This window comes from Nycticebus coucang, chromosome 20 (assembly GCF_027406575.1).
Source record: "Nycticebus coucang isolate mNycCou1 chromosome 20, mNycCou1.pri, whole genome shotgun sequence".
NCBI lineage: Eukaryota > Metazoa > Chordata > Mammalia > Primates > Lorisidae > Nycticebus > Nycticebus coucang.
The window spans coordinates 42,882,513-42,909,981 of record NC_069799.1 but is presented as its reverse complement, the minus strand read 5'-3'; the positions used below and the strand labels follow the sequence as shown (position 1 = coordinate 42,909,981).

The 27,469-nt window shown below is 41.7% G+C and overlaps 1 protein-coding gene across 5 annotated transcripts in view; it reads right to left on the bottom strand.

The window, feature by feature from the left end:
* Positions 1-14,488: 14,488 nt before the first annotated feature.
* The window catches only part of NRP1 (neuropilin 1), a 161,101-nt gene continuing 148,120 nt past the window's right edge, over positions 14,489-27,469 (bottom strand). For 3 of the 5 annotated variants that reach the window (XM_053572337.1, XM_053572334.1, XM_053572335.1), the window contains 4 exons: positions 22,570-22,844; positions 21,647-21,743; positions 19,566-19,616; positions 14,489-17,747 (listed from right to left, as the gene is read on the bottom strand). In XM_053572337.1, coding sequence (XP_053428312.1) covers positions 17,458-17,747; positions 19,566-19,616; positions 21,647-21,743; positions 22,570-22,844 — 713 coding nt within the window. In that variant the 3' untranslated portion in view covers positions 14,489-17,457. The remainder of the gene's footprint in view (positions 17,748-19,565; positions 19,617-21,646; positions 21,744-22,569; positions 22,845-27,469) is intronic. The other 2 variants (XM_053572338.1, XM_053572336.1) reach the window with 1 other exon arrangement.

The window sequence follows — 27,469 nt, the reverse complement described above, 5'->3', positions numbered from 1 at the left end:
TTGTTAAATATTCTAAATTAGATATCTAATCAGTTCTTAGGTAACTGACACATGTATGGAGGTCAAAACAGTAATGGTTTAAATGATGTAGACATTTATATTTCTCCTGTGTAATTATTTGAATATGAGCAGTCCAGGCTAGCAGCACAGACATGGTGACAGCTCTGTGGTGCTAGGGATCCTAAATTTCTCCATCTGGTTGTCTGTAAAGCTTTTCTATGCACTACAGTGGCACTGGTCTCCTACCTGGTACTCAGCACCAAGGCATCACTTTTCTCATGGGATTGGTTAAAACTAAGTCACATGGCCTCACAGTGGATGGTGAGGGATATTGGGAAATGTAGTCTTTATTCCGGGCAGTTGTGTGTGCAGGTGAATGGTGGGATGTAGCTCATTCCCAGGGCAGGAGAATTCTTGGGCTTCAAATGCCTTCTCCAATTCAGAGAATTTCATGGTGCCTGCCTTCTTTCATTCCATCAGGCTTTCCCAGTAGTTTTCCACTTCTCTGCAGCTACGAACAGAAAAGGATATGGGCATTCATTTAATAACTCAATATTTGGTGCTGTCAGTGTGGATTCTTGGGATTTCTTTACTCATCTGAAGGTGTCTCCCTGAGTGACAGAATCAGGTGAGAAGCCAGACCGTGCTGCACCTCCCTTCCTGCTCCAGAGCTTTCTGTCTCTTTAATTTTAGGTTTTGAAGTTTATTAAAGTTAATTGTAACCATTGCCTGTCTTAGTTGCCTTCGCGTGATTATTTTTGTCAGTTTTTGCTATTTTAATATCATTTTCATAGTTATCAGGAAAGGAAAAATTTGTAATGCAGGTTTTTTTTTAAATTACCATTCTTCTGTTTTCTCTCTCTCTTTTTCTTTCTTTTTTTTTTTTTAAGAGACAGAGTCTCACTTTATCGCCCTTGGTAGAGTGCCATGGCATCACAGCTCACAGCAACCTCCAGCTCTTGGGTTTAGGCGATTCTCTTGCCTCAGCCTCCCAAGTAGCTGGGAGGTTACCGCCACAATGTCTGGCTATTTTTTGTTTCAGTTTGGCAGGGGCCGTGTTCGAACCCGCCACCCTCAGTATTTGGGGCCGGCACCCTACTCACTGAGCCGCAGGCTCTTTTACCATTTATAACCCCCACTTTCAGCATTCCCTGTTTCCCTCTTTGCTTAATTTTCTCCATTACACTTACAAGAAGCAGTTTTATTTCATTATTTTAACTAAAACATCTCCTAATCCATCTTATTCTTTTTCTGTCTGTATTTTCTCAACATTTACATTCTGCTGTGGTACTCATTTATTTATTTATTTTTTAGCTCTATTATACTTTCATCATACTTGAAATATCATTGTCAAATAAAGTCTTGGAGAATGGGAAATACTAGTTTGTGCTTAATCTGTCTTTTTTGAGTCAGAAGCAGGGTCAGAGATAAGTTTTTGGAGGCTTTTCAGTAATCCTCAAATAATACCACTTGGGAAGATTGTTGGCCTCCCTAACTGAGCCTGTGGGTGGCCCAGTTATGTTCCTAAAATTTATCCCTAATGTTGTCATCCCACAAAGCTAACCTTATATGCATTTTAAAGATGATATCCAGAAGGTTCATCTTCCCACAGTTGCTGGGGAACTGCAAGTGTGGGTGGGCCATAAGACCATAAGATGGGCCATAAGACCATGGGTGATTTTGTGTTTAACAAATTCTGTGTGGCGAGGATGTTTCTATTGGGTAGAGATAAGACAAGGAGAAATTTGGGCAGGAGAATTGCTTGTCTTTTGGAAGAGAAAAGCCTTAGAGGAGGTGTCATCCTGTTACAGAGAAATTTCAGAACAAGCAGGGTAGGAAAGAAAATTTCTTTTAAGAAAAAAAACTCTGACACTGAATCCTCCAAATACTTGCTCCAGAGGAAGAATCTCCTGGTAAGTTAAACCTACCCCCCCAACTTTGTCTCCCAATTTTCCATTTCCTTTGAGCTTCTCTTATTCCAGCCACTCACCATGGCCTCTTTATCCCCCAAAATATTTATTTAGCATCTACTCTTTACCAGGTACTATTTATTATATGTGTTATAGATACTACACTGAGCTAACCAGATGAAAATCACTGCCCCCGTTGAATTGGCATCCTACTAGTGTAGATGGATAATTCAATAAGTAAGATGCTAAATTCTGTACAAAGAAATAAATTGGGGAGTGGAGATAGAAAGTACTGTGGATAGAAATTAGGTCCCAGATATTGTCTGACTTTCTTACTTGTATTTGGCCCATGTGTGAACACAAACTGCTTCCTTCTCTCTGGTTTGGATAGTTGAGATGCATGGGGACTTTAAAAAAACTGCATATACTGAAATTGCTGAATACTAGACATTAAGGGAAGTTCAAGTGGAAATAGATGAACACATATGAGAAGTGTGAAAGTTTGCTCCCAGGACTCAGAGCCTGTCCCGTTTCACATACTACTCTCTGAGACCTTCTTACTCTGAACCTAAAGAGCTTAGCACATTAACTGCCATGTCAGTTGTCATTAACGTATGCTAGTTTCAAGCCTGAGGCCTCATGAAGCCTATATAACTCACATGTCTCTTGACCTAATAAAACACTTTGGCCCAAGGAAAAAACATTTTTTTTTTCTAGTGTGGCAGTCAATATGTTAATTAATTATATAGGCTCTCAGTCCAGGCTCCTCACCTTCTTCCACATGGAGGATGCCCCCTCAAAACCCAGCAAAGGGGAGTCTTGTCTTTGACAAGAGTCGTCTCACCTCACATCTTGTTTGACTGTGTCCCCTAAATTATGGTTGGTTTCCAGTCTGAGAAGAAGTACCTCACTTCCCTCTGTGACCAGTACAGTGAACAATCTCATCTGTCTTCTGCAGCAGCAGGGTGGCTTTGCCCTTGAACGTCATGGCAGAGACTCCTGCTGCTCACTGAATATACATGTGCTCCCTGAATTTTCTCAGAGCCCTTGAAATTTGTTATGGCTTGGTCAATTCCAGGCTGCCACATCTGAGAGACAGAACTTTCTAGTCCTCTCTTGCACAGAATCCAGAAGTCACATGTTCTTGTTAGGATGGCAGCAAGAAGGAACCAGCTTAGAGCCTTGAATCACTGCATGGAACAGAGCTGTCCTGCTGAGCTACCAAACTCACAGTAGAACTTGTTGTATGAGCAAAAAATATACCTTGATGGCTTAATTCACTAATATTTGGGAGCCCTCTGTATTTTGCCATGTATAAGGCTCACTTTTTTTGCCCCAATTTTTTTCCCCTATTTTTAGGGGTTCTCGCTTTTGCTTGGACTGGTCTCGAATTCCTGAGCTGAAGCAATCCACTTGCTTTGGCCTCCCAGAGTGCTAGGATTACAGGCATGAGCCACTGCACCCTGCAGCTCAAATTTTTTGAGAAAAAAATAAGGATGTGTGTTATACATGGGTAGTACTAATTATTTTAAATTATTTTATTAATGCTTATGCATTAAAATTATAACTCTAGAAATCAATAATGATATCTGTATGCAAAATAATATCCTGGAATATGATAATCACTTTTGTTGAACTTATGATGAACTTGGTATCAAAGCGTTATCAGGCAGCAAAGAGCGAAGTATTTCTCTTTGTACACTTTAGGTGGGAGCTAGCAACCTAGCTGACATTTTTGCAAAATTCTTTTATAATATAAAAGACAAGTATCTAAATGTAAACAAATAAAAAATTGAATTAAAACTTAAAATGGAAGACTTTTTTCCCCTTGAAAGTTTAGGCCCAATCTACAGGTGCACATTATACATGGGAGTGCATTATCTATAGGAGCGTATGGCAAAATACATTATTTTTCACCACGATATTGCCTGGCCTATCCTGATTCATGCCAGGCTTGTAAAGTGAGATTGTAGCACAACACATTCCAAAGCGTACCTGTAACAATTGACCCTTGGCAAGATTCCTTCACACCGAGGAGGGAGTATAAAACATCTATTCAGGATTACAAGCTTTGTGTCAGACAGACTCCTATTTGAATCATGAAAATGCCCCTTCCTAACTAGTTGCATGATATTCATCACCCTTCTTAGTCTCTCTGAACCTCAATTTTTGTATTTTCCAATCATGATGTAGCTTTAGGGATTAACTGAACCATCTAGTCAAGTCTGGTACACAGTAAGCCTTCAGAAAATTATAGCAGTTATAATTAGCAGTTAGGGAGTAAGAAATTTATGCAGAGTAGATTCAACAATGTGAGTCATTGAAACACACGTATGTCATGTAGTAGCTCTGTATGCTTGGAGTCCAGGAGAGAGATCAAGATTTTGCCACACCAGGGACTTCTCCAATCACCCACACCTTCTCATGTGTAGATGAAATTAAGCAGAAGGGACAGTTGATTATTTGAATGGCAGAAAGTGTATTTCTTCTCACAACGAGAAGGAATGTAGGTGAGTTGAATATAAATAAAAGTTGGCCCAAGGAAAATGATATTCAAGGCTTTAGAAATAAGTTTCTTTTAACTGGGAGGCTTGAATATCATCAGAGTTGGAAAAAATTTGAAGATCACGATTGGATGTGCTTTAAGTGTATCACATATGCAAAGTCAAGAAGTGATTTAATCAATGTTGAAAATTCTCAGAAGTTGGACACAATTAGAGGTGTGGTAGCTCTAATAGGTGATGAAATGGTTTCCCAGCAGGATTACATCAAGATCATAAGCATCATGTCTCTGAAAAATGATGTTGGGGCCTTGAAGAAAGGGCATGGAATTGGCTCATGTCAAAAATGCTGTGGTGGGAGGCCAAAATCACTGAAAGGAGATGCCTGAGGGCCAGACACCTGCTGTCCATCCGGGTGAGTCATTGTCTTCTTCAAGCTACACAAAGGTAAGTCTCGGAAACACCATATGAACAGCAAGTCCATTTCCAACCCAACATGTTGGCAGATCAAGCGACTCTCCACCTCTATACATAGAGTAGTGATAAAATTAGGTTATTTGCTATAAATATTTTACGTCTGTTGAACTCCTGTATTATAATAGGACCATTCCATTCACATGTGGGGATGAGACAATTTTTCTATTTAGAAAAGCCCTCTTTTGAAGGCCAGGCGCGGTGGCTTCTGCCTATAATCCTAGCACTCTGGGAGGCTGAGGTGGATGAATTGAGCTCATAAATTTGACAACCAGCCCGAGCAAAAAGTGAGACCCCATCTTTACCAAAAATAGAAAACTAGCTGGGCATTGTGGCGGGTGCTTGTAGCTACTTGGGAGGTAGAGGCAAGAGGATTGCTTGAGCTCAGGAGTTTGAGGTTGCTGTGAGCTATGACGCCACAGCACTCTACCCAGGGTGAGCCTCCGTCTCAAAATAAAAAAAACACAAACAACCCAAAAATCTTTTTTTGACCATAAAGCTCTATTACTTGATACTTTCTTACTTATAGGCAATAAGAACCCTAAGGAACAAGATTGGAAATCATCCAAGATTAAAAAGGGTTCAGTTGGAGGAGATTAAAAATGGTGGCCAAGTAACAGCTTCCCTGCAACTGGGAATAGCAAGTCTGGGGAGACAAGACTCCAGGCATCTCTGGCCGGTGGGATCTGCCATAATCATCCCTTTGAGGATACAGGGAGCCAGCAAGGGACTTCTGGACCCCAAGAGGAGGACAAAAACAGTGGAAAACTGGCAAGTGGTTGCGTGTGTTTGATTGACCTAATCATGCTGGCAACCATAAGTACAAGCAACAGTGAGACTGCAAACCGGAAAGGCCTTACCTGTGAACTATTTTGGTGTTCTTGGGCTTGGCACTCAGTTGAACTGCCTTGGGGAGAGCTTGAGCAGGAGTGTGGAGAACTTTGGGCATTGTCTGGGGCCCCAGACTGAGCCACTGAGCTGGGCGCAGGAAGCCATTGTGAAAGAACTGCCCCAGCAAGCTCAGCCCTCAGGGTCTCAGAGCAAGGATTGGGCGGGTCAAAGTAACCTACTGACTGAGTAGCCTAAAGGCGGGGACTGAGCTGCCTTACAGCCTTAATCCTTAGGGGCAGAGTGAGACGGTTTTGGCACACTGGAGCCTTGGGCTGTTGCCCTGGGTAGAGTGCCGTGACGTCACAGCTCATAGCAACCTCAAACTCCTGGGCTTGGCACCACCCAGACCTCCATAAGAGCTGTGCAGTGACCCCCAACCTGTGACCCGCACCCACCGGGCCTCCGCATTCCCTGACCAGGAACTGCGGGAGCCACGCAACCCTGCGTCCTCCCTCCTGTGTCCTCCCAGCTTCCACACTAGCCCGTTCATCTGGACAGGGACTCTGGTAGCTGTGTGCCCTTTGGAGCCCTCCCTGCCTCTGCACAGAGCTCTTCTCCTGGCCAGAGACTGCTGGAGCCTTGGGCTCTCTGTGCCAAAGTCACTGGGCGCCTGGCACTCCCAGAACTGTGCGCACCACCCCCAGCCCTGTTGCTGGATCCGGTTGTGTCACAAACCAGAGCTGCTTCCACAACCAGAACTCCCTAGCTAGAGCAGCCCCAGGAACTACACAGGGTCACTCCCTACAAAGATCCAGCAACAGTAGAGTGATCCTGCTGGGGTCTAATCTTGGAGAGACCCCTTCCCAACTCTGAGGACAGCCAGAGGCTATGGTGAAAAACAATCATGAGGCGAAATCAACAGAAAAACTCTGGCAATATGAATAATCAGAGTAGATTAACTTCCCCAAGGATCAATGGGGCAGAAACAGCACAAGACCCCATGCACAAACAAATAGCTGAGATGTCAGAAATTGAATTCAGGATCTGGATAGCAAATAAGATCGAATTAGAATTCCAAAAGTTATCTCAAGAATTCAATGGATTCAAAGACCAAATGACCAAAGATTTCAACACATTGAGACAAGAAGTTGCATCCCTCAAAGATCTGAGAAACACAGTAGAATCCCTCAGTAACAGAATGGAGCAAGCAGAAGAAAGGATTTCTGACATTGAAGACAAAGCTTTCGAATGCTCCCAAACCCTCAAAGAAGAAGAGAAATGGAGAGCAAAAACAGACAACTCTCTCAGAGAGCTCTCAGATAATCTGAAGAAAACCAATATTCGTCATATAGGGATCCCCGAAAGTGACGAAGTGGCTTCACAAGGCACAGAGTCTCTTCTCCATGAGATTATGAAGGAGAACTTTCCAGACATGCCAAGAGATTCCAAAATTCAGATAGCAGACAGTTTCAGAACTCCAGCACGACTCAACCCAAATAAGACATCCCCCAGACACATCATAATCAATTTCACTAAAGTTAATATGAAGGAGAAAATTCTGAAAGCTGCCAGATGAAAGAATGAAGAATATCAGAATAACTGCAGATCTCTCTGCTGAAACCTTTCAAACTAGAAGAGGATGGTCATCGACTTTTAATCTCCTAAAAAAAAATAACTTTCAACCTAGGATCCTGTACCCAGCTAAATTGAGTTTCATTTATGACGGAGAAATTAAATAGTTCAACGACATTCACATGTTGAAGAAATTTGCCACAACTAAACCAGCTCTTCAGGACGTTCTTAGACCTATCCTCCATAAAGACCAGTGTAATTCTCCACCACAAAAGTGAACCCACCCAAAAAATTTTTGATCAAATTCCAACTTCCACAGTCGCAAAAGGATTAAAAATGTCCACTGGTCTCTCGAAAGACTTATCAATACTCTCAATTAATGTGAATGGTTTAAATTGTCCTCTAAAGAGGCATAGGTTGGTGGAGTGGATACAAAAACTCAAGCCAGATATCTGGTGCATCCAAAAATCGCATCTTACATTAAAAGACAGATATGGACTCAAGGTGAAGGGATGGTCATCTATATTCCAGGCAAATGGAAAGCAGAAAAAAGCAGGTGTTGCAATCCTGTTCACAGACGCAATAGGCTTTAAACCAACCAAAATAATTAAGGATAAGGATGGACACTTCATATTTGTTAAAGGTAATACTCAGTATGATGAAATCTCAATTATTAATATTTATGCACCCAACCACAACGCACCTCAATTTATAAGAGAAACTCTAACAGACATGAGCAACTTGATTTCCTCCACTTCCATAGTAGTTGGAGATTTTAATACCCCTTTAGCAGTCCTGGATAGATCCTCGAAAAAGAAGCTAAGCAAAGAAATTTTAGATTTAAACTCAACATTCAACATCTGGACTTAACAGACATCTACAGAACATTTCATCCCAACAAAACTGAATACACATTCTTCTCATCAGCCCACGGAACATACTCCAAAATCGACCACATCCTAGGCCACAAATCTAACGTCAGCAAATTTAAAAAAATAGAAATTATTCCTTGCATTTTCTCAGACCATCATGGAATAAAAGTTGAACTCAATAACAACAGGAACCTGCATACCGATACAAAAACATGGAAGCTAAACAACCTTATGCTGAAGGATACATGGGTTATAGATGAGATTAAGAAAGAAATCACCATATTTTTGGAACAAAACAATAATCAAGACACAAATTACCAGAACCTCTGTGATACTGCAAAGGCAGTCCTAAGAGGGAAATTTATAGCACTGCAAGCCTTCCTCAAGAAAACAGAAAGAGAGGAAGTCAATAACTTAATACAACAGCTCAAGCAACTGGAGAAAGAAGAACACTTCAACCCCAAACGCAGCAGAAGAAAAGAAATAACCAAAATCAGAGCAGAATTAAATGAAATTGAAAACAAAAGAATTATACAACAGATCAATAAATCCAAAAGCTGGTTTTTTGAAAAGATCAATAAAATAGATAAACCTTTGGCCAACCTAACCAGGGAAAAAAGAGTAAAATCTCTAATTTCATCAGAAATGGTAATGATGAAATAACAACAGACCCCTCAGAAATTCAAAAAATCCTTAATGAATACTACAAGAAACTCTACTCTCACAAATATGAAAATCTGAAAGAAATTGACCAATACCTGGAAGCACGCCACCTACCAAGACTTAGCCAGAACAAAGTGGAAATGTTGAACAGGCCTATATCAAGTTCTGAAATAGCATCAACTATACAAAATCTCCCTAAAAAGAAAAGCCCAGGACCTGATGGCTTTACATCAGAATTCTACCAAACATTTAAAGAAGAACTAGTACCTATACTACTAAACCTCTTCCAAAATATAGAAAAAGAAGGAATATTACCCAGCACATTCTACGAAACAAACATCACCTTGATCCCCAAACCAGGGAAAGACCCAACAATAAAAGAAAATTATAGAACAATATCACTAATGAATATAGATGCTAAAATACTCAATAAGATCCTAACAAACAGAATCCAACAACACATCAAAAAAATTATACACCATGACCAAGTTGGATTTATCCCAGGGTCTCAAGGCTGGTTCAATATATGTAAATCTATAAATGTAATTCAACACATAAACAAACTTAAAAATAAAGACCATATGATTCTTTCAATTGATGCAGAAAAAGCTTTTGATAACATCCAGCATCCCTTCATGATCAGAGCACTTAAGAAAATTGGTATAGAAGGGACATTTCTTAAACTAATAGAGGCCATCTACAGCAAACCCACAGCCAATATCGTATTGAATGGAGTTAAATTGAAATCATTTCCACTTAGATCAGGAACCAGGCAAGGTTGCCTATTGTCTCCATTGCTCTTTAACATTGTAATGGAAGTTTTAGCCATTGCAATTCGGGAAGAAAAGGTGATCAAAGGTATCCACATAGGGTCAGAAGAGATCAAACTCTCTCTTCGCAGATGATATGATCGTATATCTGGAAAACGCTAGAGATTCTACTACAAAACTTTTAGAAGTGATCAAGGAATATAGCAATGTCTCAGGCTACAAAATCAACACCCATAAATCTGTAGCCTTTATATATACCAACAATAACCAAGCTGAACAGTCAAGGACTCTATTCCTTTCACAGTAGTGCCAAAGAAGATGAAATATTTGGGAGTATACCTAACAAAGGACGTGAAAGATCTCTACAAAGAGAACTATGAAACTCTAAGAAAAGAAATAGCTGAAGCTGTTAACAGATGGAAAAACATACCATGCTCATGGCTGGGAAGAATCAACATTGTTAAAATGTCCATACTGCCCAAAGCAATATATAATTTTAATGCAATTCCTATTAAATCTCCATTGTCATACTTTAAAGATCTTGAAAAAATAATACTTTGTTTTATATGGAATCAGAAAAAAACCCGAATAGCCAGAACATTACTAAGCAATAAAAACAAAGCAGGAGGAATCATGCTACCAGACCTGAGACTGTACTATAAATCCATAGTGATCAAAACAGCATGGTACTGGCATAAAAATAGAGAGGTAGATGTCTGGAACAGAATAGAGAACCAAGAGATGGATCCAGCTACTTACTGTTATTTGATCTTTGACAAGCCAATTAAAAACATTCAGTGGGGAAAAGATTCCCTATTTAACAAATGGTGCTGGGTAAACTGGCTGGCAACCTGTAGAAGATTGAAACTGGACCCACACCTTTCACCATTAACTAAGATAGACTCTCACTGGATAAAAGATTTAAACTTAAGACATGAAACTATAAAAATACTTGAAGAAAGTGCAGGGAAAACTCTTGAAGGAATTGGCCTGGGTGAATATTTTATGAAGAGGACTCCCCAGGCAATTGAAGCAGTATCAAAAATACACTACTGGGACCTGATCAAACTAAAAAGCTTCTGCACAGCCAAGAACATAGTGACTAAAGCAAGCAGACGGCCCTCAGAATGGGAGAAAATATTTGCAGGTTATATCTCCCATAAAGGTCTAATAACCAGAATCCACAGAGAACTCAAATTTATTAGCAAGAAAAGAACACATGACCCCATTTCAGGGTGGGCAAGGGACTTAAAGAGAAACTTCTTTAAAGAAGACCGATGCAAAATCTACAAACACATGAAAAAAAGCTCATCATCCTTAATCATCAGAGAAATGCAAATCAAAACTACTCTGAGATATCACCTAACCCCAGTAAGAGTATCCCACATAACAAAATCCCAAAAACAGAAATGTTGGCGTGGATGTGGAGGAAAGGGCACACTTCTACACTGCTGGTGGGAATGCCCACTAATACGTTTCTTCTGGAAGGATGTTTGGAGAATACTTAAAGACCTAAAAATAGACCTGCCATTCGATCCTATAATTCCTTTACTAGGTTTATACCCAGAAGACCAAAAGTCACAATATAACAAAGACATCTGTACCAGAATGTTTATTGCAGCCCAATTCATAATTGCTAAGTCATGGAAGAAGCCCAAGTGCCCATCGACCCACGAATGGACTAGCAAATTGTGGTACATGTATACCATGGAATACTATGCAGCCTTAAAGAAAGATGGAGACTTTACCTCCTTCATGTTTACATGGATGGAGCTGGAACATATTCTTCTTAGCAAAGTATCTCAGGAATGGAAGAAAAAGTATCCAATGTACTCAGCCCTACTATGAAGCTAAATTATAGCTTTCACATGAAGACTATAACCCAACTATAGCACAAGACTATGGGGAAAGGGCCAAGGAAGGGGAAGGGAGGGGGGAGGTTTTGGTGGAGGGAGGGTAATGGGTGGGGCCACATCTATGGTGCATCTTAGAATGGGTACAGGCAATTGCACTAAGGTACACAGCTATGATTTAACAATAAAAAAATAAATAAATAAAAAATAAAAATAAAAAGGGTTCAGTCTAGTCGGGTGATTCTCAACATTCCTAATGCCGTGGCCCTTCAATACAGTTCCTGTGGGTCGCGACCCCAGGTTGAGAACTGCTGGTCTAGTGTTTAGCACTCAGGATTTCACATCTTTGGAAAGTAGTCAACCATGTGTGCAGTACAAGGCAACTTCTTTTGAATCCAGGATTTCGCTCTTCACACGTTGGTATGTGGTCCCCTTTCTCCACTAGCTGCACTGTGGTAAGGAAAGGAGCATTTGCCTTGCTTCCGAAGCTCTCTAAAATGTTTAATCCAGCAAATTACTATGATTGCAGTATCTCTTCCCTGTCAGAAAAACCCAGGCTTTCCCCCCTCATGAGCAATCAGGCAGGACAGCTGCAAAGGGCTTCTGGGTTAAGGGAGTGACATCTTACATTTATTCGTTTTCCTTTCTGCTTTTCCAGGCTGCTTTATGCTCAGACTCTTCTGAAAACTGCTATGTGAAACCTTCCCAGATGTTTCTCCTCTTCTCTGAGTGTTTGCAAGCAATGCCAACTCAAAAGCACCTGGCTCGTGGGTGCTGCCGGCCACCTGGGGGGCTGCTTAAACTTGAGTGTGAATACAGATCATTTGGGGGTCTTGTTGAAATGACTTCTGCAAGTCTGGGCACAGCCTGGGAAGATGCCGCCACTGCCACTGCCTTGCGGGACACATTTCGAGGGGCAAGGCCCTGAGCGGACACCCCACAAGATAGCACCGGACTATGGAGTGGTGGGCGCAACAGGAGGGGGATGAGACCAGACATATCCCACGCTCATCACTCAAACTACTGAGCTTCTGATGCCTCATTTACAAAGTGGAATAAATACAAAACTCACAGAGCTGCTGCAAAAAGAGCTAATGTTCTCAATAAATAGAAATACAAAGCCATTATCACAGATGATTCCTCTAGTCTTCCTCTTTTAAAATGATAGGATCAGTTCACTGGCTCTTGATTGCTGACTGAGAAGGTACATCAACGTGATAATGTGATGTTCTCATCTGTACCATTTTGCAATGTTTCTTTGGCACATTTTTTGGCGGGGGGATGTCAGTTATTATCTTGGTCTCGCGTGCTCCTTGGTGTTAAGTTCTATTTATTCATTTTTTTTTTTTGTAGAGACAGTCTCACTTTATGGCCCTCGGTAGAGTGCCGTGGCCTCACACAGCTCACAGCAACCTCCAACTCCTGGGCTTAAGCGATTCTCTTGCCTCAGCCTCCCGAGTAGCTGGGACTACAGGTGCCCGCCACAATGCCCGGCTATTAAGTTCTATTTAATTTGAGGGTTTCTCCACTCAGGTTTCTCAATTTCAAGTTGAAATTCTGCTTAGGATCCCTTAGCGGATATAGTTTTAGGGAAATAGAGATAATTATTGCCAGATTTTTTTTTTTAATGCAACAAAACCAGTTATAGTTACCATTGGGAAACAGAAACAGCACAGAAGTATTATGGAATGTCTAGTTGGTTTGCCTCAAGATATGATACAATTCAGCCCAAGTGGCAATTAATGAGTTATCAGGGAAGCCAGGTGAGAGAACAGTAAATGATTTTCATGTTTTAAGTTAAATATTTCAATCTTAATCTGGCAAATATTATACAGTGATTTAACCTGTTAAGCCTAGTAAGAAAAGCCTAGCTTAACCCCTAACTGGAGACATGAAAGGGACAAAAAACATCTATACTATTTCAGGTCATCTTCGGCAATGAAACAGAAATAGTCCATAGCCCTTAGCATTTTTCAGAATGTGTCTGTGGCTTAATTGTCATAGCCTCCTCGTAAGTCATCATGTTTTCTGGAAATACCTGTGAATGCAAATGAAATTTAACTACGGTAAAGTGATTTCCTATTTGTCTGTATTCTATTTGATGAAATTTATCTCAATCTCAAATTCTTTCCTCTAAGTAGAAAGACCTCAAAAAATCCACGCATTAGGAAAAACTTTCTATTCTTAGTTAATCTTGGAAAATGCAAAAAGTGATAAGCATCTGGAAAGAAACAAGAAGTGAAGGAGGTATTGATTAGCTGAGAATGGCTGTCCCAAGTTGCCTACTTCTTGGAGAGTCCCTGTGTTTTTCTATACTCAGAAGAAGGTAGCAAAAGAATCGTTGGTCTGTGGGTAACGATAGGGCTAGGCTAGGCTAATTTTACCATAATGAACCTTCTAACAGCCCCCTCATCAGCATTCTTTATCTCAACATTTCTGCTGTCTTGTTGTTTATATTTTCTATTATTTTGATCCCAGATGGAATCAAAAATTTCCTAATAATTACCAAATAGCTGGTTGTAACATCATGCTCAACTCTTCCTATACCAACAAGTAGCATAGATGCGCACATGAACACCGCCAGATTTATCATCTATTTTTTTACAAAAATAAACTTACCAACAGTCCTTTGTGAATATCATTAAGAAAAAAAAAGAGGGGCGGCGCCTGTGGCTCAAAGGGGTAGGGCACTGGCCGCATATGCCAGAGGTGGCGGGTTCAAACCCAGCCCCAGCCAAAAACTGCAATAAAAGAAAAAAAAAAACTTTAACCAAATAGAATATAGAACATGTGACACACAATTTGGGATTAAAAGAATTTTCCACTTATCAGGCCAGAGTCCATATTCCTTATCTCGACAGTGTCCAATCTGGGTTGACAGATTGCTTTCAGGAAATGTCTTTTTAATCTTCTCTCTCTACAAAGATATTTTTAAACAGAGAACTTCTAAAAAAAAAATCTTGAAAGTTTTTAGATGGTGAGATAATACCAACTTCTTTAATAAGTACAGAGCTGATATAATAAAAGCCATCAGGTTTGGGATATTTTATGAAAATGTTTAATTCAACTGTTTCTTTGGAATGTAGTAGTCATAGTTTGGAATTTAAGTTACAGTTCAATTCTATGTGGTTCTTATGTTACTCAGTGTCTGAGAATACAAATGTCATTTAAAGTTAAGGCTTCGCTGTTCGTTTTGCAACAACAATTTACAAGTGTCATATTATCATAGAAAATAAAAATTTCTGTAAAAAAAATCTGCACAAAATCTTAAGATGGTACAAAACACGGAGCAATAATATACCAGCAAAATGAAAACATTTTACTACAGAAAGTTTTATAGATTTCAATAAAGAAAAAAATATGTTATTTTACACTTTTAAAAATTACAAACAATCTAAAACAATATAAACCGAACATTTTGTAACACTGCCTTTACAAATTAATAACTTTATAAACATATAATTTTTAAATATATTTATCAGTGCAAGATACTTTAAAATTTAAAGTTGCAGTATCATTTTTCCTTGGCTGAGAACAACTTTAAGTCTGTTACCTTAAGAAGAAAACAAAATCAAATCTTCCTTAGTGCTTTCCTTCTGGTGGGATTAAAACAGCTAAATGAATGTCTCTGGGGACAAAAAAAAATATTCTTCTTTCAAGGAGATCAATACTTTCCTGGAAACAAAAGGCATTCTCAATCCAATTTCACCAAGATGAATGGACTGTCCCGAGTATGATGCAAATGTGACTCCCAATATAGGTGTTTAAGTGAGACCTGTAGCAATGTGGGAAAGGAGGGAGATGTAAAAAATCTTATGTACACTGTGTCATGACAAAAATACACTCAAAACAACCAAAGCTTCTTTGGGTTAATTCATACGCTGCCTAATAAGATATCTGTTCCCCTGTTCTGTGACAGGCTTAGATCTTGCCAGCCCCAAGGCAGGTGAGCTGCTGGAGGTTTCTGGAAGCACTTATTCAAGTCTATCTTTTCAGGGTTGCTATTGAATAGATTTTTTAAAATATCTGTTTTGGGCCAAGTGCAGTGGCTCACACTTATAATCCTAGACTCTGGGAGGCTGAGGCAGTGGGATCCCTTGAGCTCTGGAGTTCCGGACCAGTCTGGGCAAGAGTGAGATTCTGTCTCTACTAAAAATGGAAAAATTTGCCAGGAGTCGTGGCGGGGTGCCTGTGGTTCTAGCTATTCAGGAGGTTGAGGAGGGAGGATTGCTTGAGCCCAGGAGTTTGAGGTTGCTGTGAGCACAGCTGATGCCTCTACCTTCCAGGCTAGGCAATAGAGTGGGAGTCTGTCTCAAAAAAAAAAAAAAAAAATTGCTTTGACTTTATGTGTTTTTCCCCCTTTTATCTTAAAATATTTCAACCCCAGGCATCAGGATTTATAGCTTCTTTCTTAAATTAACTGTTCTTCTATCCACTTCCCTGTCTGACTCAACATCAAAACAAGAAGGTTCTCATGGGTTATTTTTGCACATCTGGACATAAAAATTTCATGCTTTTAGATATTTGGAAGGTTTTATTCAATCCTTCCTTTCCTCACTTGAAAGCCAATTAGTTTTATTTCTTCCCTCAACTTAGAGCTATTTCTACTAAATGCAAACATTTTTCCAGAAGGTCATTGTGATTGGAATAGACTGACAAATGGCTTAAGGAAAAAAGATACTGTCACTTTAACCAGTTAACAAGAAAACCAAAGTTAGACTTTGGAGGGCAAAGTTAAGAATTTCCCTTATTTATTTATTCTTAAACATAAAAGTCTACTAGTGAAATTGTTTGCCATTCCCAGCAGGTTAAAGCTGCAAATTTCTTTTCTGGACAATGGCAAATGCTTAAATTTTAAGAGAGAGGGAGAGAGAAGGAAAAAAAAAAAACAAACAAAAAAACAAACGACAAGAGAGATAGGAGAGAAAGAAGAGTTTTACATTTGAAAATACATTCCATATGAAAGAAGAGCAAGAGAGAATATCGCAGCTTTATACAAAAGGGTCAAGAGACATGAACTTCAACTACAGAAAAAGCAGAACAATTAAGCCACATTGCCAAATCTTCAGAGCCCTTGCCTTCCCGAGGGGGCTGACGTCTCACACTAAAATATACTTTCTTCGTAGTCAGTGGGCCACCAGGGTTTGATTAAAGAGTAGGGCTTTCACCAGCGGGAAACAGAGCGGGTCGTTAATGTAACACGATGGGCCAGTACGAACAGAAAGGCACTTGAGAGGTTACAGACTAGCCAGTGCCAAGGGCGTTGCGGTGGTGGTTGCGGTTGGCAGCAGCACACCCAGTTGCCAGCAGTGTTTGGTGATGGCACAGTTTTCTGTATGGAGTTCACAAGCACGAGGGTTAGTTCAACACTGGAAAAACATCGAGAAACTCTGACGGTATTGCTTCGTAAACAGAGCTGACACGTTATACTGGTACTGAGGCTATAGTACTTTGAAAACAAAACATCCTAATCCTTCTTCGCCTATGCAAGACGCTGGCAATTATACACAAGAACGATGTCGGGAGTCCACTGAAAGGCGGATATTTGAATATGTTCCGGGCACTGGGCTACAGGCAGCATGTCCGTCCAAAGGGCCCCACTCAATACACTTGGTGCCAGCATCTTGGATTTTTTTGCACAGTTTCCAAAAAGACTCCGTAAAAGGAAGGAGGAGACAGAGGGAGAGATTGAGAGAGAGAGAGAGAGAAGGGAAGGAGGAAGTCGAAATGAATTATTAAGTCAATCATACTTGGTCTCAACACCAGCATCTATCTGATGATTCAAATTAAACCAACAGGAAAAAAGCTGACTGTACATGATTCCGATTGTTAACACAGCTCACTTGTCCATGTCTGTTGCTCACACTCATTGAAGCTCCTGAGAAAAGCCTGGCTCAGCGCCATGCGCTTCGCAGCCTGCCCAGTGAAAGAAGATGGGGTAGTTGCCAGCGCCGCACGCCACGTCCTCCCACCTCAATTCTCTGATGCTGTCTTCTCCTCTCCGCCCACCTTCACGCCTCCGAATAAGTACTTTGTGGGTTCAGTTTGTCTTTTTTCAACTTCACACCATCCACGAGTTCGAAGTTGTAGTTCTCCAGGGCCGACAAGTTTCTTTCCGACATCCCGTTGTGCCAACAGGCACAGTACAGCACGACCCCGCAAATGGCACCCAGGAGGACACCCAGGGCGCTCATGGCTATGATGGTGATGAGGATGGGGTCCAAGGTCTTCAACACGTTGCCAGGCTTCCTGGAGATGTTCTTGTCGCCTTCCCCCTCGCCCTGATAGCCTGCGGTGCTCCCTACAGAGAAAAACAGAATGGACTTCGTGAGCACCACGTGGACGGACCAGATGAAAGCAGGAGGGAAAACAGAGAAAAAGAAAAGGAGGAGCAAATCGCATGCCCCAGTTTTGCCTGCCCTGTTTCACTCACGGTTAAGGGATTAGCAGGTGATGCTGGGATTCTGACACATCTCTCAGTTCATGGAACCAACCGATTTGCGGGGAGCAGGGAGGGTTGTGCTCTCATTGAATTCAGATTTCACACAGCCTGGCCCTGTGCTAGATTGTAATGTGGGTTTACAGTCCTTGGTCAGATACGCAGTCATTTAGCTTTGCAAAATACTTAAGTCACACATTGGACTTGCAAGGTGTCGGGGAGGCATTCCCCACGCAGGTGCCTGATCCTAAAACCGGACATGACGGATGTTCAGAGCTGCCCGTCTGTGTGTGCTCATTCCAGCATCTGGCATGGTTTATGCAAGACTAAAGTGTGTGGGAAAAGCGTAAAAGCGGTAAAGGTAAAGCAGTTTCAGTGAAAAAGGGGAGAGCTTTCAGAACTAGAGAATGTTTGCTGCTGGCACGGACACGGGGTGTGCGGCTCACGGTGAGAAACCGAGACGTTGCCATGCTGAACCACCAGCCCTGGTGTTTAACTGGAGTCGGTCATACCACTCTGTAGCTCAGTCCCTGGGGACGTGTTTTCTTTAGAGTGGAACACGAGAAATTACTAACATGGGAGCTGTGAGCCTAATTATCTGGTACTAGAAACGGGACAAAAAATGCTAATGCACAACTTGCCTGGTGTTTACTTAATGGGGTTCTGACCCACAAAGCTTCCAATCAAAGAAAACTAAAAATATGAGATGCAAATCCCTAAGCTGGGGAAGATACTCCTTGGGGACATATTAAGATGCTCTTCCTTGAAGAAATACTGCTTTTTAACACTCTCTAATAAAGGTTACATCTCCGTGTGGACTTTTTAGTGTGTTGATACAACTAAGAGCGTGGAGCCGTATTTATTTGTCTCTACTGAGTCCACGTCTGGCTGGATGGTAGGGGCCCCATTTCTAATGGCGACAGACGCTGATGGACGGGGAAGATTGAGATGCAGCTGTGAACAATGCTGGGGCACGTATCCAGCACCCCACAATGCTGGCTGGGAGGCATGGAAACTTCCAGGAATAAAATAATACCAGTCAAGGGCTAACTCTCATCATAGATCTTGCCTCTGAACACAAAGCAGTGTTGGACGAAAACACATATTTTAGAGTTAATCAGACTCAAGTTCAAGGCTACCACCTAAATAGCTATGTTTCTAAAGTCTCAGTCTCATCATCCATGACACCCCATACAGCCGTCATGAGGATTAAATAACAGAAGGCACATAAGGAGCTTGGGACGTAGTAGTTACTCAATAAATCCTTCTTGTCATTACAAAGCCAAGGTTTGAGTAGAGGAAGATGGGAAAAAATGGATCAAATGCAACAAATTATCACAGAAATTGGGTCTAGTCTTGTCAACACTCCTAACTGGATGTCAAGCAGACACCAGAATCTGGGCTGGCTACAAATAACTGTACAAAAATAGTCTTCACTAGTTTTCTGTTCCTGTAGTCACAGAGGTTCCCAAAGTCCTAAGGGCATCTTTGAAGAGGGCACTTGGGGACAGTCATCCCATTTACAACATCAACTTGGGGCCATGAGCATGGATGTTCACTTTACCTGAATTGTTTTTGACAGACCAGCATGTTAGAGTTCCAGAAAAATTTCTCCATGCACATAATGAAAACCGTAGTAAAATTAAAAAAAAAAAAAATTGTTCAGCAAGATTAATTTACCTGGTTCATCAATTTTAATTTCTGGGTTCTTTTTGTCCAGGTCTGCTGGTCCTGACAAGTCAAACAAAAGTGAAAGAGATATTTGAACTTCCAGCAAGATACAGCACACACAAACTACAGAGCCCTTGTAGGGGTTCCCTTGGGTCTTTCGGTATAGTCTGAACCCACCATGTAACTCTCAAGCAATAGACAGGCCATGTTAAATGACCTGGAAATCGGTGACCTGAGGTCATGACACTCCCACTTAAGTTATCACATCTAAACCCAGGTAGCACTGCTGTTAGCAGAGTATGTTGTTTTAGAGCAGAAAGGTGGAGAGATCTAGTCTGAGCATTTGAAATGTGGAAAAACTTTGGTGAAAATAGGGAGCAGAGGTAGGCCTGTAGATAACTGCTTCCCAAATTTATTAGTTTAGTTGACCAAAATAGTACGTCAACTTTTGGAGACAGAAGTCTATGTCCTGTGTATTGCCCTCCTCCTTGGAGCCACAGGTGCTGCCCATCCCAGTATCCTTTATGGTACTACTGAGCACAGGGCAGGGATTTTTGAGTTCTTTATTCAAGCACCTAACAGGTGCTTGAATGAATATTTGTTGTATGAATGAATGAACGATGGATAAGTAGTTGAAAATCTCACAGCACCCACGGCTAAATGTTGGTGAATATATATTTGATTAATCATTTTACGATTACCTTAGGCTTATCATTACTGGTGTAAACATAATTGGTCAAACATTAATGAAGTGTTTTAATGGAGCCCTCTGCTTGATTTTTCCACTGGCAGCTACAGCTAAGTGGACAGAGCCCAGGGAGAGAAAAAAACTTGGAATTCTCTTAGCTACGTACAGTCACTGGATGTAGCACCTGGCAAGGTGCTTTGCAGGGGGCATGCATTTGGTTAAAACTGGTTGAATGCAAGTGGAGTCCATTTCTTTTAGTTTGTGGGGATTGCTTAATATCTCGAAAATAATCACCAGCATCACTCTCACCTTGGAATGGGAAGCAGCGATCTTACATATATTGTGTAACTATACGAAATGCGCATTTTAACAGCAGGGTAGACTTGGGTGCACCCAACTGTAAAGTAGTTGCCACTAAAATATTAAGCTTTGTCATTTTTGTGAAGATTTGCTAAGTAGTGTGGCATTGAGCAGATTTCCTTACGTAGCATGAAAAACAGACTTGTAGTCACTGATCCTTTTTCCGCCCAATTTCTTCAGTTGATCCTATCAAATTATTACCACTCTAGGGTTTATGTATATTCAATGTATTACATAATAAAAGCTTTGTAATTTGCTGAAATGACCAAAAACTCATTACGGCCAACAGGTTTCCTTTGTCTTAAATTTGTCCAATAGGCTTATTCCATTTCGTTATAATTAACATCCTCTTATATAATGATGTATAACAAAAGTTTAAGTGTAGCAAATGGAGCTTAAGACTAATTACTATGCTATTACACTGCCATTAGTGATGCTATTTGTAATTATATATCAAGAACTAGGGACTATGGATTGGTCTCCTATGTCATTTATCCACCTAGTACCAGACTGATAAAGACCAACTGTGAAATATGAGGCCAAGTCTCTGAATTCCATTTATTCTTTTAAGTCATTTAAGCTATTTCGAGAGTCAGAAACATCTACTTATTTGCGATAAGGCAAAGAATTATGGCTTCTATGATTCATTAACAATGTAATCTTAATGAAATTCACTGTGATCAAAAGTTTCAGAGGCCTGCTGTTTTTGTTGAGACACCCAGATATTCGGAATTATCCAGATGTCTGAGTTTTCTGTTTTTCATCAAAATGTTTCAGTGTAGCATACAGAGCTTGAATAGGAGTCTTTCTTCTTTGCCCAATCTTTGGATTCCGCATTATTTATGTAGTTTTGTAGGTACAAGCAGATAGGAAGTAGGTTAGGTAGGTGATGGAGTGGCTAATGGTAAATTGACTTGATCACATGGTCTTCTGCACTGGAATACATATTTCTTACCATGTACCTAGGGCACCCCTGAAATTCTAGGTCTCGAGCAAGACAAAGACCAGCCCATGGAGGAATCTTGTTGAAACCTATACTCACTTGTACAATCTTCTTGTGAGATGTGGTTGTTAATGCTGATGTCGTCCACGGCAATCCCGCCAAGATTTCCTTTTCCGATTTCTCCCTCAAAAATCACCTAACAAAATGAGATCATTTTCACAGTATTTAAAATGCTAGTCTCACACGGTTGTGTTTACAAATGCTCGTTCGTAGCAAGCTGCAGCACGTGAATTACATTTCACATTGGCAGAAGCACACACTTTGCTCGTGAATCCACGTTAGTGCTGGGGACGGCATACGACTTCTCTTCAAGCTCTCTTTTGATAATATAAACTTTTAAGGGGGGGGGAAGCAGCAAATAAATGAAATGATACATTGTGACAACCCCGGACATGGATGACAAAGATGCCCTTCCCCACTCTCTTAGGAAATTCATTCTATTCCTGTAATCTAGGAGACTTGTGAAATTTGCTATGGGGATGATCATCATTGCAGCGATAGCTCAGGGCCGGGAAATATCAACAAAATTTTTGGAATAATTCTCACATCTCATTTGCATAACCTTCAAAACATTATTCCAGTGTTTTCTTTCTGTCTTTTTTTTTTTTTTTTTTTTTTTTAATTTTTGAGACAGAGTCTCACTCTGTTGCCTTGACTAGAATTCCGGGGCATCATAGCTCCCAGCAACCTCAAACTCTTGGACTCAAAGCAATCTTCTTGACTCAGCACCTTCCAGTAGCTGGGACTACAGGCACCCACCAATCCACCCAGCTAATTTTTCTATTTTTAGCTGAGATGAGGGGTCTCACTTTTGCTCAGGCTGATCTCAAACTCCTGAACTCAGGTGATCCACCTGCCTCGTCCTCCCAGAGTGCTGGGATTCAGGCATGAGCCACTGCACCTGGCCCTATCCCAGTGTTCTTAAAGCCACTGTCCTCCCCAGCCTAAGAAAAAGGGCACACCTGGTAAAGTTTCAGAGACTTGTGGAGCAAGACTCGTCCTTCCTTCCAGTCGTCTCCTTGGTGTCCAATGGCCATCCAGACCAGCTGATCATACTCCTCTGGCTTCTGGTAGCGCAGTTTGACCCTCAGCGTGCCCACGTGGTTCCCGGACATGTGATACCAGAAAGTCATGCAGTAGGCGGAGTTCTGGGAATAAACCACAGGGCTCACCAGGCGGGCCACTTTGCCTTTCTGATTTTCATCAGCCTGGGAGTAGATGAAGTTGCCATCTCCTGCTGTGACAAAAAACTGTGTTAGGGAGAGTGGTCAGCTTTATGATTCTTCTTTCAAGTTCTATGGATCAGAAGTCTCCAGAGCTGAGCACCAAGAGGCCAAATTCTCAGAACCCGCAGCCCTGCTCAAAGCTTCTGCAAATGGACATCTGATCAGGGTAAGGTTGGAAAGCAGCACTAATCCCAACATCTTTATATTTGGAATGCGTTGTCACACGGGCACAGGCTGTGACTCAAATCGGCTTTGGCACCACCATAGCAGACTGAAAGGCTGTCTGTGCACGGCCTGAACCAAGAATATCTGATTCTCTAAGAAGGAACCTCATTTCTATGCAAGTTTAAGCCCGCTCAGAAGCACCCATGTGATCACAGACATTAAATGGAATCACTCAGACGTCCCTTATTCATCACTGCAGCAGCAAAGACTTCTCAGCCATAACATTTTGGTTACTATGTCTCCTTAATAATAATAAACCTGCAGCTTTTCCTAACAAGCTAGTGTGTTCTTTTTTTTTTTTTTGGTTTTCAAGTTTAGATTATTTTTCCCCTAGTTCATTTGAATGGTTTAGAAATTTCTTGAATAAACCCGAGAGCTCGCTCTTTTGCTGCACACCCACTTTTTCTGTTTGGTGTGGTTTCTAGTTCAGGGAGAGGCAAGGTCGCATGGCCGAGGCTCATTAGAACCTGCCGTCTTGGCACCGTAGACACTTGCCAAACTGTGAGGACTTTCTCCTGGCTTTGCTTTTAATTACCCCCAGTGGGAATGTTCCCTCCTGCCGCCACCTGATCTAAACACACCACTCCTGTTTCACTGTTGGCTCTACAAATAGAAATCACCTCCGCTAACGCCTCCCCTGATTAGGTGCGAATCTGATGCTCCGGCCTCGGGCAGCAGGATGTTGTGTTTGCTGCCCAAGAGACTTGAGTGTTTGCAGGGGACTTTTCACTATGCGCATGTGGGTACATCGTCCTGTCTGCTCACCTGCGTCAACAGCACCCAGGTAGAGGTGGATGTGTTAGCTGGCGGCCTCCTTCCTTTACCTGGCTGCTTCCTGGCGATCCTGCCTTAGCAGTTCTATTAAAGCCAATGACTGCAGTCTTCAATGAAGTGTGAAATAAGCCATGTGTCTCTCTCCCTCTCTGCCTTTGTGGAGCGTCCCCTGTAACTGAGCCCACTCAGTCACCTGGTGGTGTTTGTTCCCCCACTGATGTAGTAAGCCACAATCGGGTGTCCGGGTGATGGAGCCATTTCACTGAGATGAGTCCACCAAGATGGAAAAAACACACCCATCTTGCCCTAGTGCCCAATCTTAAGGAAAAAGACGGAAGTTGGCCATGCTGCAGGGAGGAAACGCATTTATTGAGCCCACTTCCTGAGCTCATCTACTGAGGTTTCTTTAGGTCAATCAGAGAGTAGGTGGTAGGAAAAAGGAGGGAACTAAACAGAGGCAGAGGGCAGAGGCTGCCTGAGAATCGACTCATGGCCCTGGCCCTGCTGGCATCGTGGGCTTTCAAAAATGGAAGTTCTCTCTGTTTAGACTTCTTCAAGGGCTTTTGACTGCCTTCAGCCTATCCACCAAGCTCCCCAGGCCACCCATGCTCTGCATCTAGCTGACTGTTTCCCAAAAGGAATCTGTCCAAGCTATGTCACTCAAGAGCCAGTAAAACAAGCCTAACTGAGATGGTCTCTGCGACATGACTGGTTTCTGGGACCCCTCTTATGTGATGACACCTTTTGCCTGTGTTACTCTCTAGCCTCTGCTATTGGACACCCTCCCCCAACTACACTGTAACTGCTTCCCACCCACAACCAGACTGGGAGCTCCTCAAGTGTAGGGACGGCCTCCTTCACACCTGTACTTCAGCACCCCACACAGCATCTGCCACGTAACGCGGCTCCTCAAATAACATCTGCTCAGTGAGGGTGGACGCCGTGGCTCATGTCTGTAATCCCAGCACTCTGGGAGGCTGAGGTGGTGGATTGGTTGAGCTCAGGAGGTTGAGACCAGCCTGAGCAAAAGTGGGGCCTCGCCTCCACCAAAAATAGAAAAATTAACCAAGCATCATGGTGGGTGCATGTAGTCCCAGCTACTCTGGAGGCTGAGGCAGAAGGATCGCTTGCACCCAGGAGTTTGAGCTTGCTGTGAGCCATGATACCACAGCACTCTAGCATGGGGCAACAGAGCGAGATTCTGTCTCAAACAAACAAAAAACACATTTGCTCAGTGAACCAGGGTGAGATGATTTCAGTTATCCTCTTTAAGGAAGTACATAGTATCAGTTATAAGAGGTCAAATTCAGAAAATCAAGCAAGTAGGATTCCTTGAAATAAACTCAACATTAAGAAGCAGGACATTTTCCCTAGATACTATTAATTGGGAAAAAACCCCTCAATGTCTAGTAAGCACAGTTTCACCAAATATACCTTTTATTTTCTTCTTTTACTTGAGAGAGAGTCTTACTCTGTCACCCTGGGTAGAGTGCTGTGGCATCATAGCTCACAACAACCTCAAACTGTTGGGCTGAAGCAAGCCTTTTGCCTCAGCCTCCCAAGTAGCTGGGACTACAGGTGTCCCCCACAACACCTGGCTGATTTTTCTATTTTTAGTAGAGACCAGGTCTTGCTTTTGCTTAGGCTGGTCTTGAGCCCCTGAGCTCAAGCAATCCACCTGCGTTGGTCTCCCAGAGCGCTAGGATTACCGGCACCAGACCACCTAATAATACCTTTAAAAAGTACCAGTGACTCTGTAATATCCATCTGTGCACAGGAGCTATGGATGTATAGGGCTCTTTTCATCTTTTTTTTTTTTTTTTTCTTCTTTTTCCTGTTAACAAGTTCCTGCCTTTCAGATGGCAGGCTCACCCATCTCTCTCAACAAATGACTGTGTTTCAAGAGCTGCAGGGGCTCTTTCTAGTCAGAGCTGACCTGGCACTACAGCCAAGTAAATCTGGGTGGCTGGGGGAACAAAAGAGTCAGGTCCTCTGAATGAGTCGCACTTCTCTGCAGTGAATCCAAGACAAGCAAGCCCTCCTTTTCTGACACTCCAACACATAAAGCGCTGATATTTTCCCTTTCAAGGATTTTATCACAATTCTGGGTCAGGAACTCTGTCTTCATTTTCTCAATTAGCACTTTACTTCTGTGAGCCTTTTAGCTTTTGTCTCTGGCTAACCCAGCTTTTAACCTCCTTTGAATGTCAGATCCTACTGAGCCATTTTGCTTGACTCTGCATCAATTTTTCCACCATTACCGCCTTCATCTCGGCTAATTGCATTTAGTTAATTTGATGCCATTTCTATGTACAGTGCCATTTACAGTCAAAGTATTTTAAGTTTTCTAAAACTGCTTGTCTTAAGATTCAATTGAAAGTGTCTCCGAATTGAAGGAGTCCAATTTTATCCAATTTCCTTGTCATTCTCATTAGGCAAGGAGGTAGCCGGGGTTGGAAGGAGGGTCTATTCAACCTATTTAATGGTTATATTCACTGGGAAGAAAAGCGAACCACAGAAAGGAAAAGGCATGAAGCACTCTTGGCCCACTCCTGGCCCACTGACTCACACGCCCAAACCCCCATGTGGGAGAACTTAATGAGATTTCCCAGCATTAGCAAATACCCTGTGGGGTACCTTTTTTGGGAAGCCGCTGCTTGAGTAAGCAGTCCTGTGTAAGTATCACTAAGTAAGGGAGCTTGTGGATTGGGGGGTTGCTCTAAGTATACATGTGCGTGTACACATTCTGGGAAGGACATCGCTGGTTCTTTATGCCGTACCTCAAATTGGGTGATAAAATGACCAGGAAGAAAACAGGACGGGAATGGCTAAGAGTTCACTGGAGTGGTCACCAGTTCCCTCTGTCTTGCAAACCAGTCCTTCCCCAGCAATTAATTTTAGAAAGAAAATATAAGGCAAGAGGTTGGATGGGTTGTGAGCTGAGGTATAGTGAGATTTCTAGCTACTTGCTCAGAGGAAATGGGCTCAACTTAAAACTATTTCCTAAAAGAATAAGGATCTCCACCCCATCCTGTTCATCTCAGGGGCAGGAGGGAACAAGGATTAGGCTTGCTTCTTGCTTCTTGCGTTGTAGAAAAATGAATGAGATGTCATAATATATGTCTGGACTTGCATGAAAATAATCTAGATTCAGGGATAATAGAGACAAAATAAGTTCCTATGGTTTGATAACTCTTTTTTCCTTTTTTAAATTTTTATTTATCTATTTTTATTAAATCATAGCTGTATACATTAATGCAATCATGGGGTACCATGCACTGGTTTTATATACCATTTGAAATATTTTCATCACACTGGTTAACATAGCCTTCCTGGCATTTTCTTAGTTATTGTGTTAAGACATTTATATTCTACATTTAGTAAGTTTCACACGTACCCTTGTAAGATGCACCGTAGGTGTGGGCCTTTTTTTTAAGGACAGAATCTTGCTCTCTGCCCTTGCTAGAATGCAATGGCATCATTATAGCTCACCACAACCTCAAACTCCTGCACTCAAGTGATCCTCTTGCTTCAGCCTCCCAAGCAGTTTGGACTGCAGGTGTATGCCACGAAGCCCAGCTAATTTGTCTATTTATTTATTTTGTAGAAATGGGTTCTCACTTTTGTTCAGGCTGGT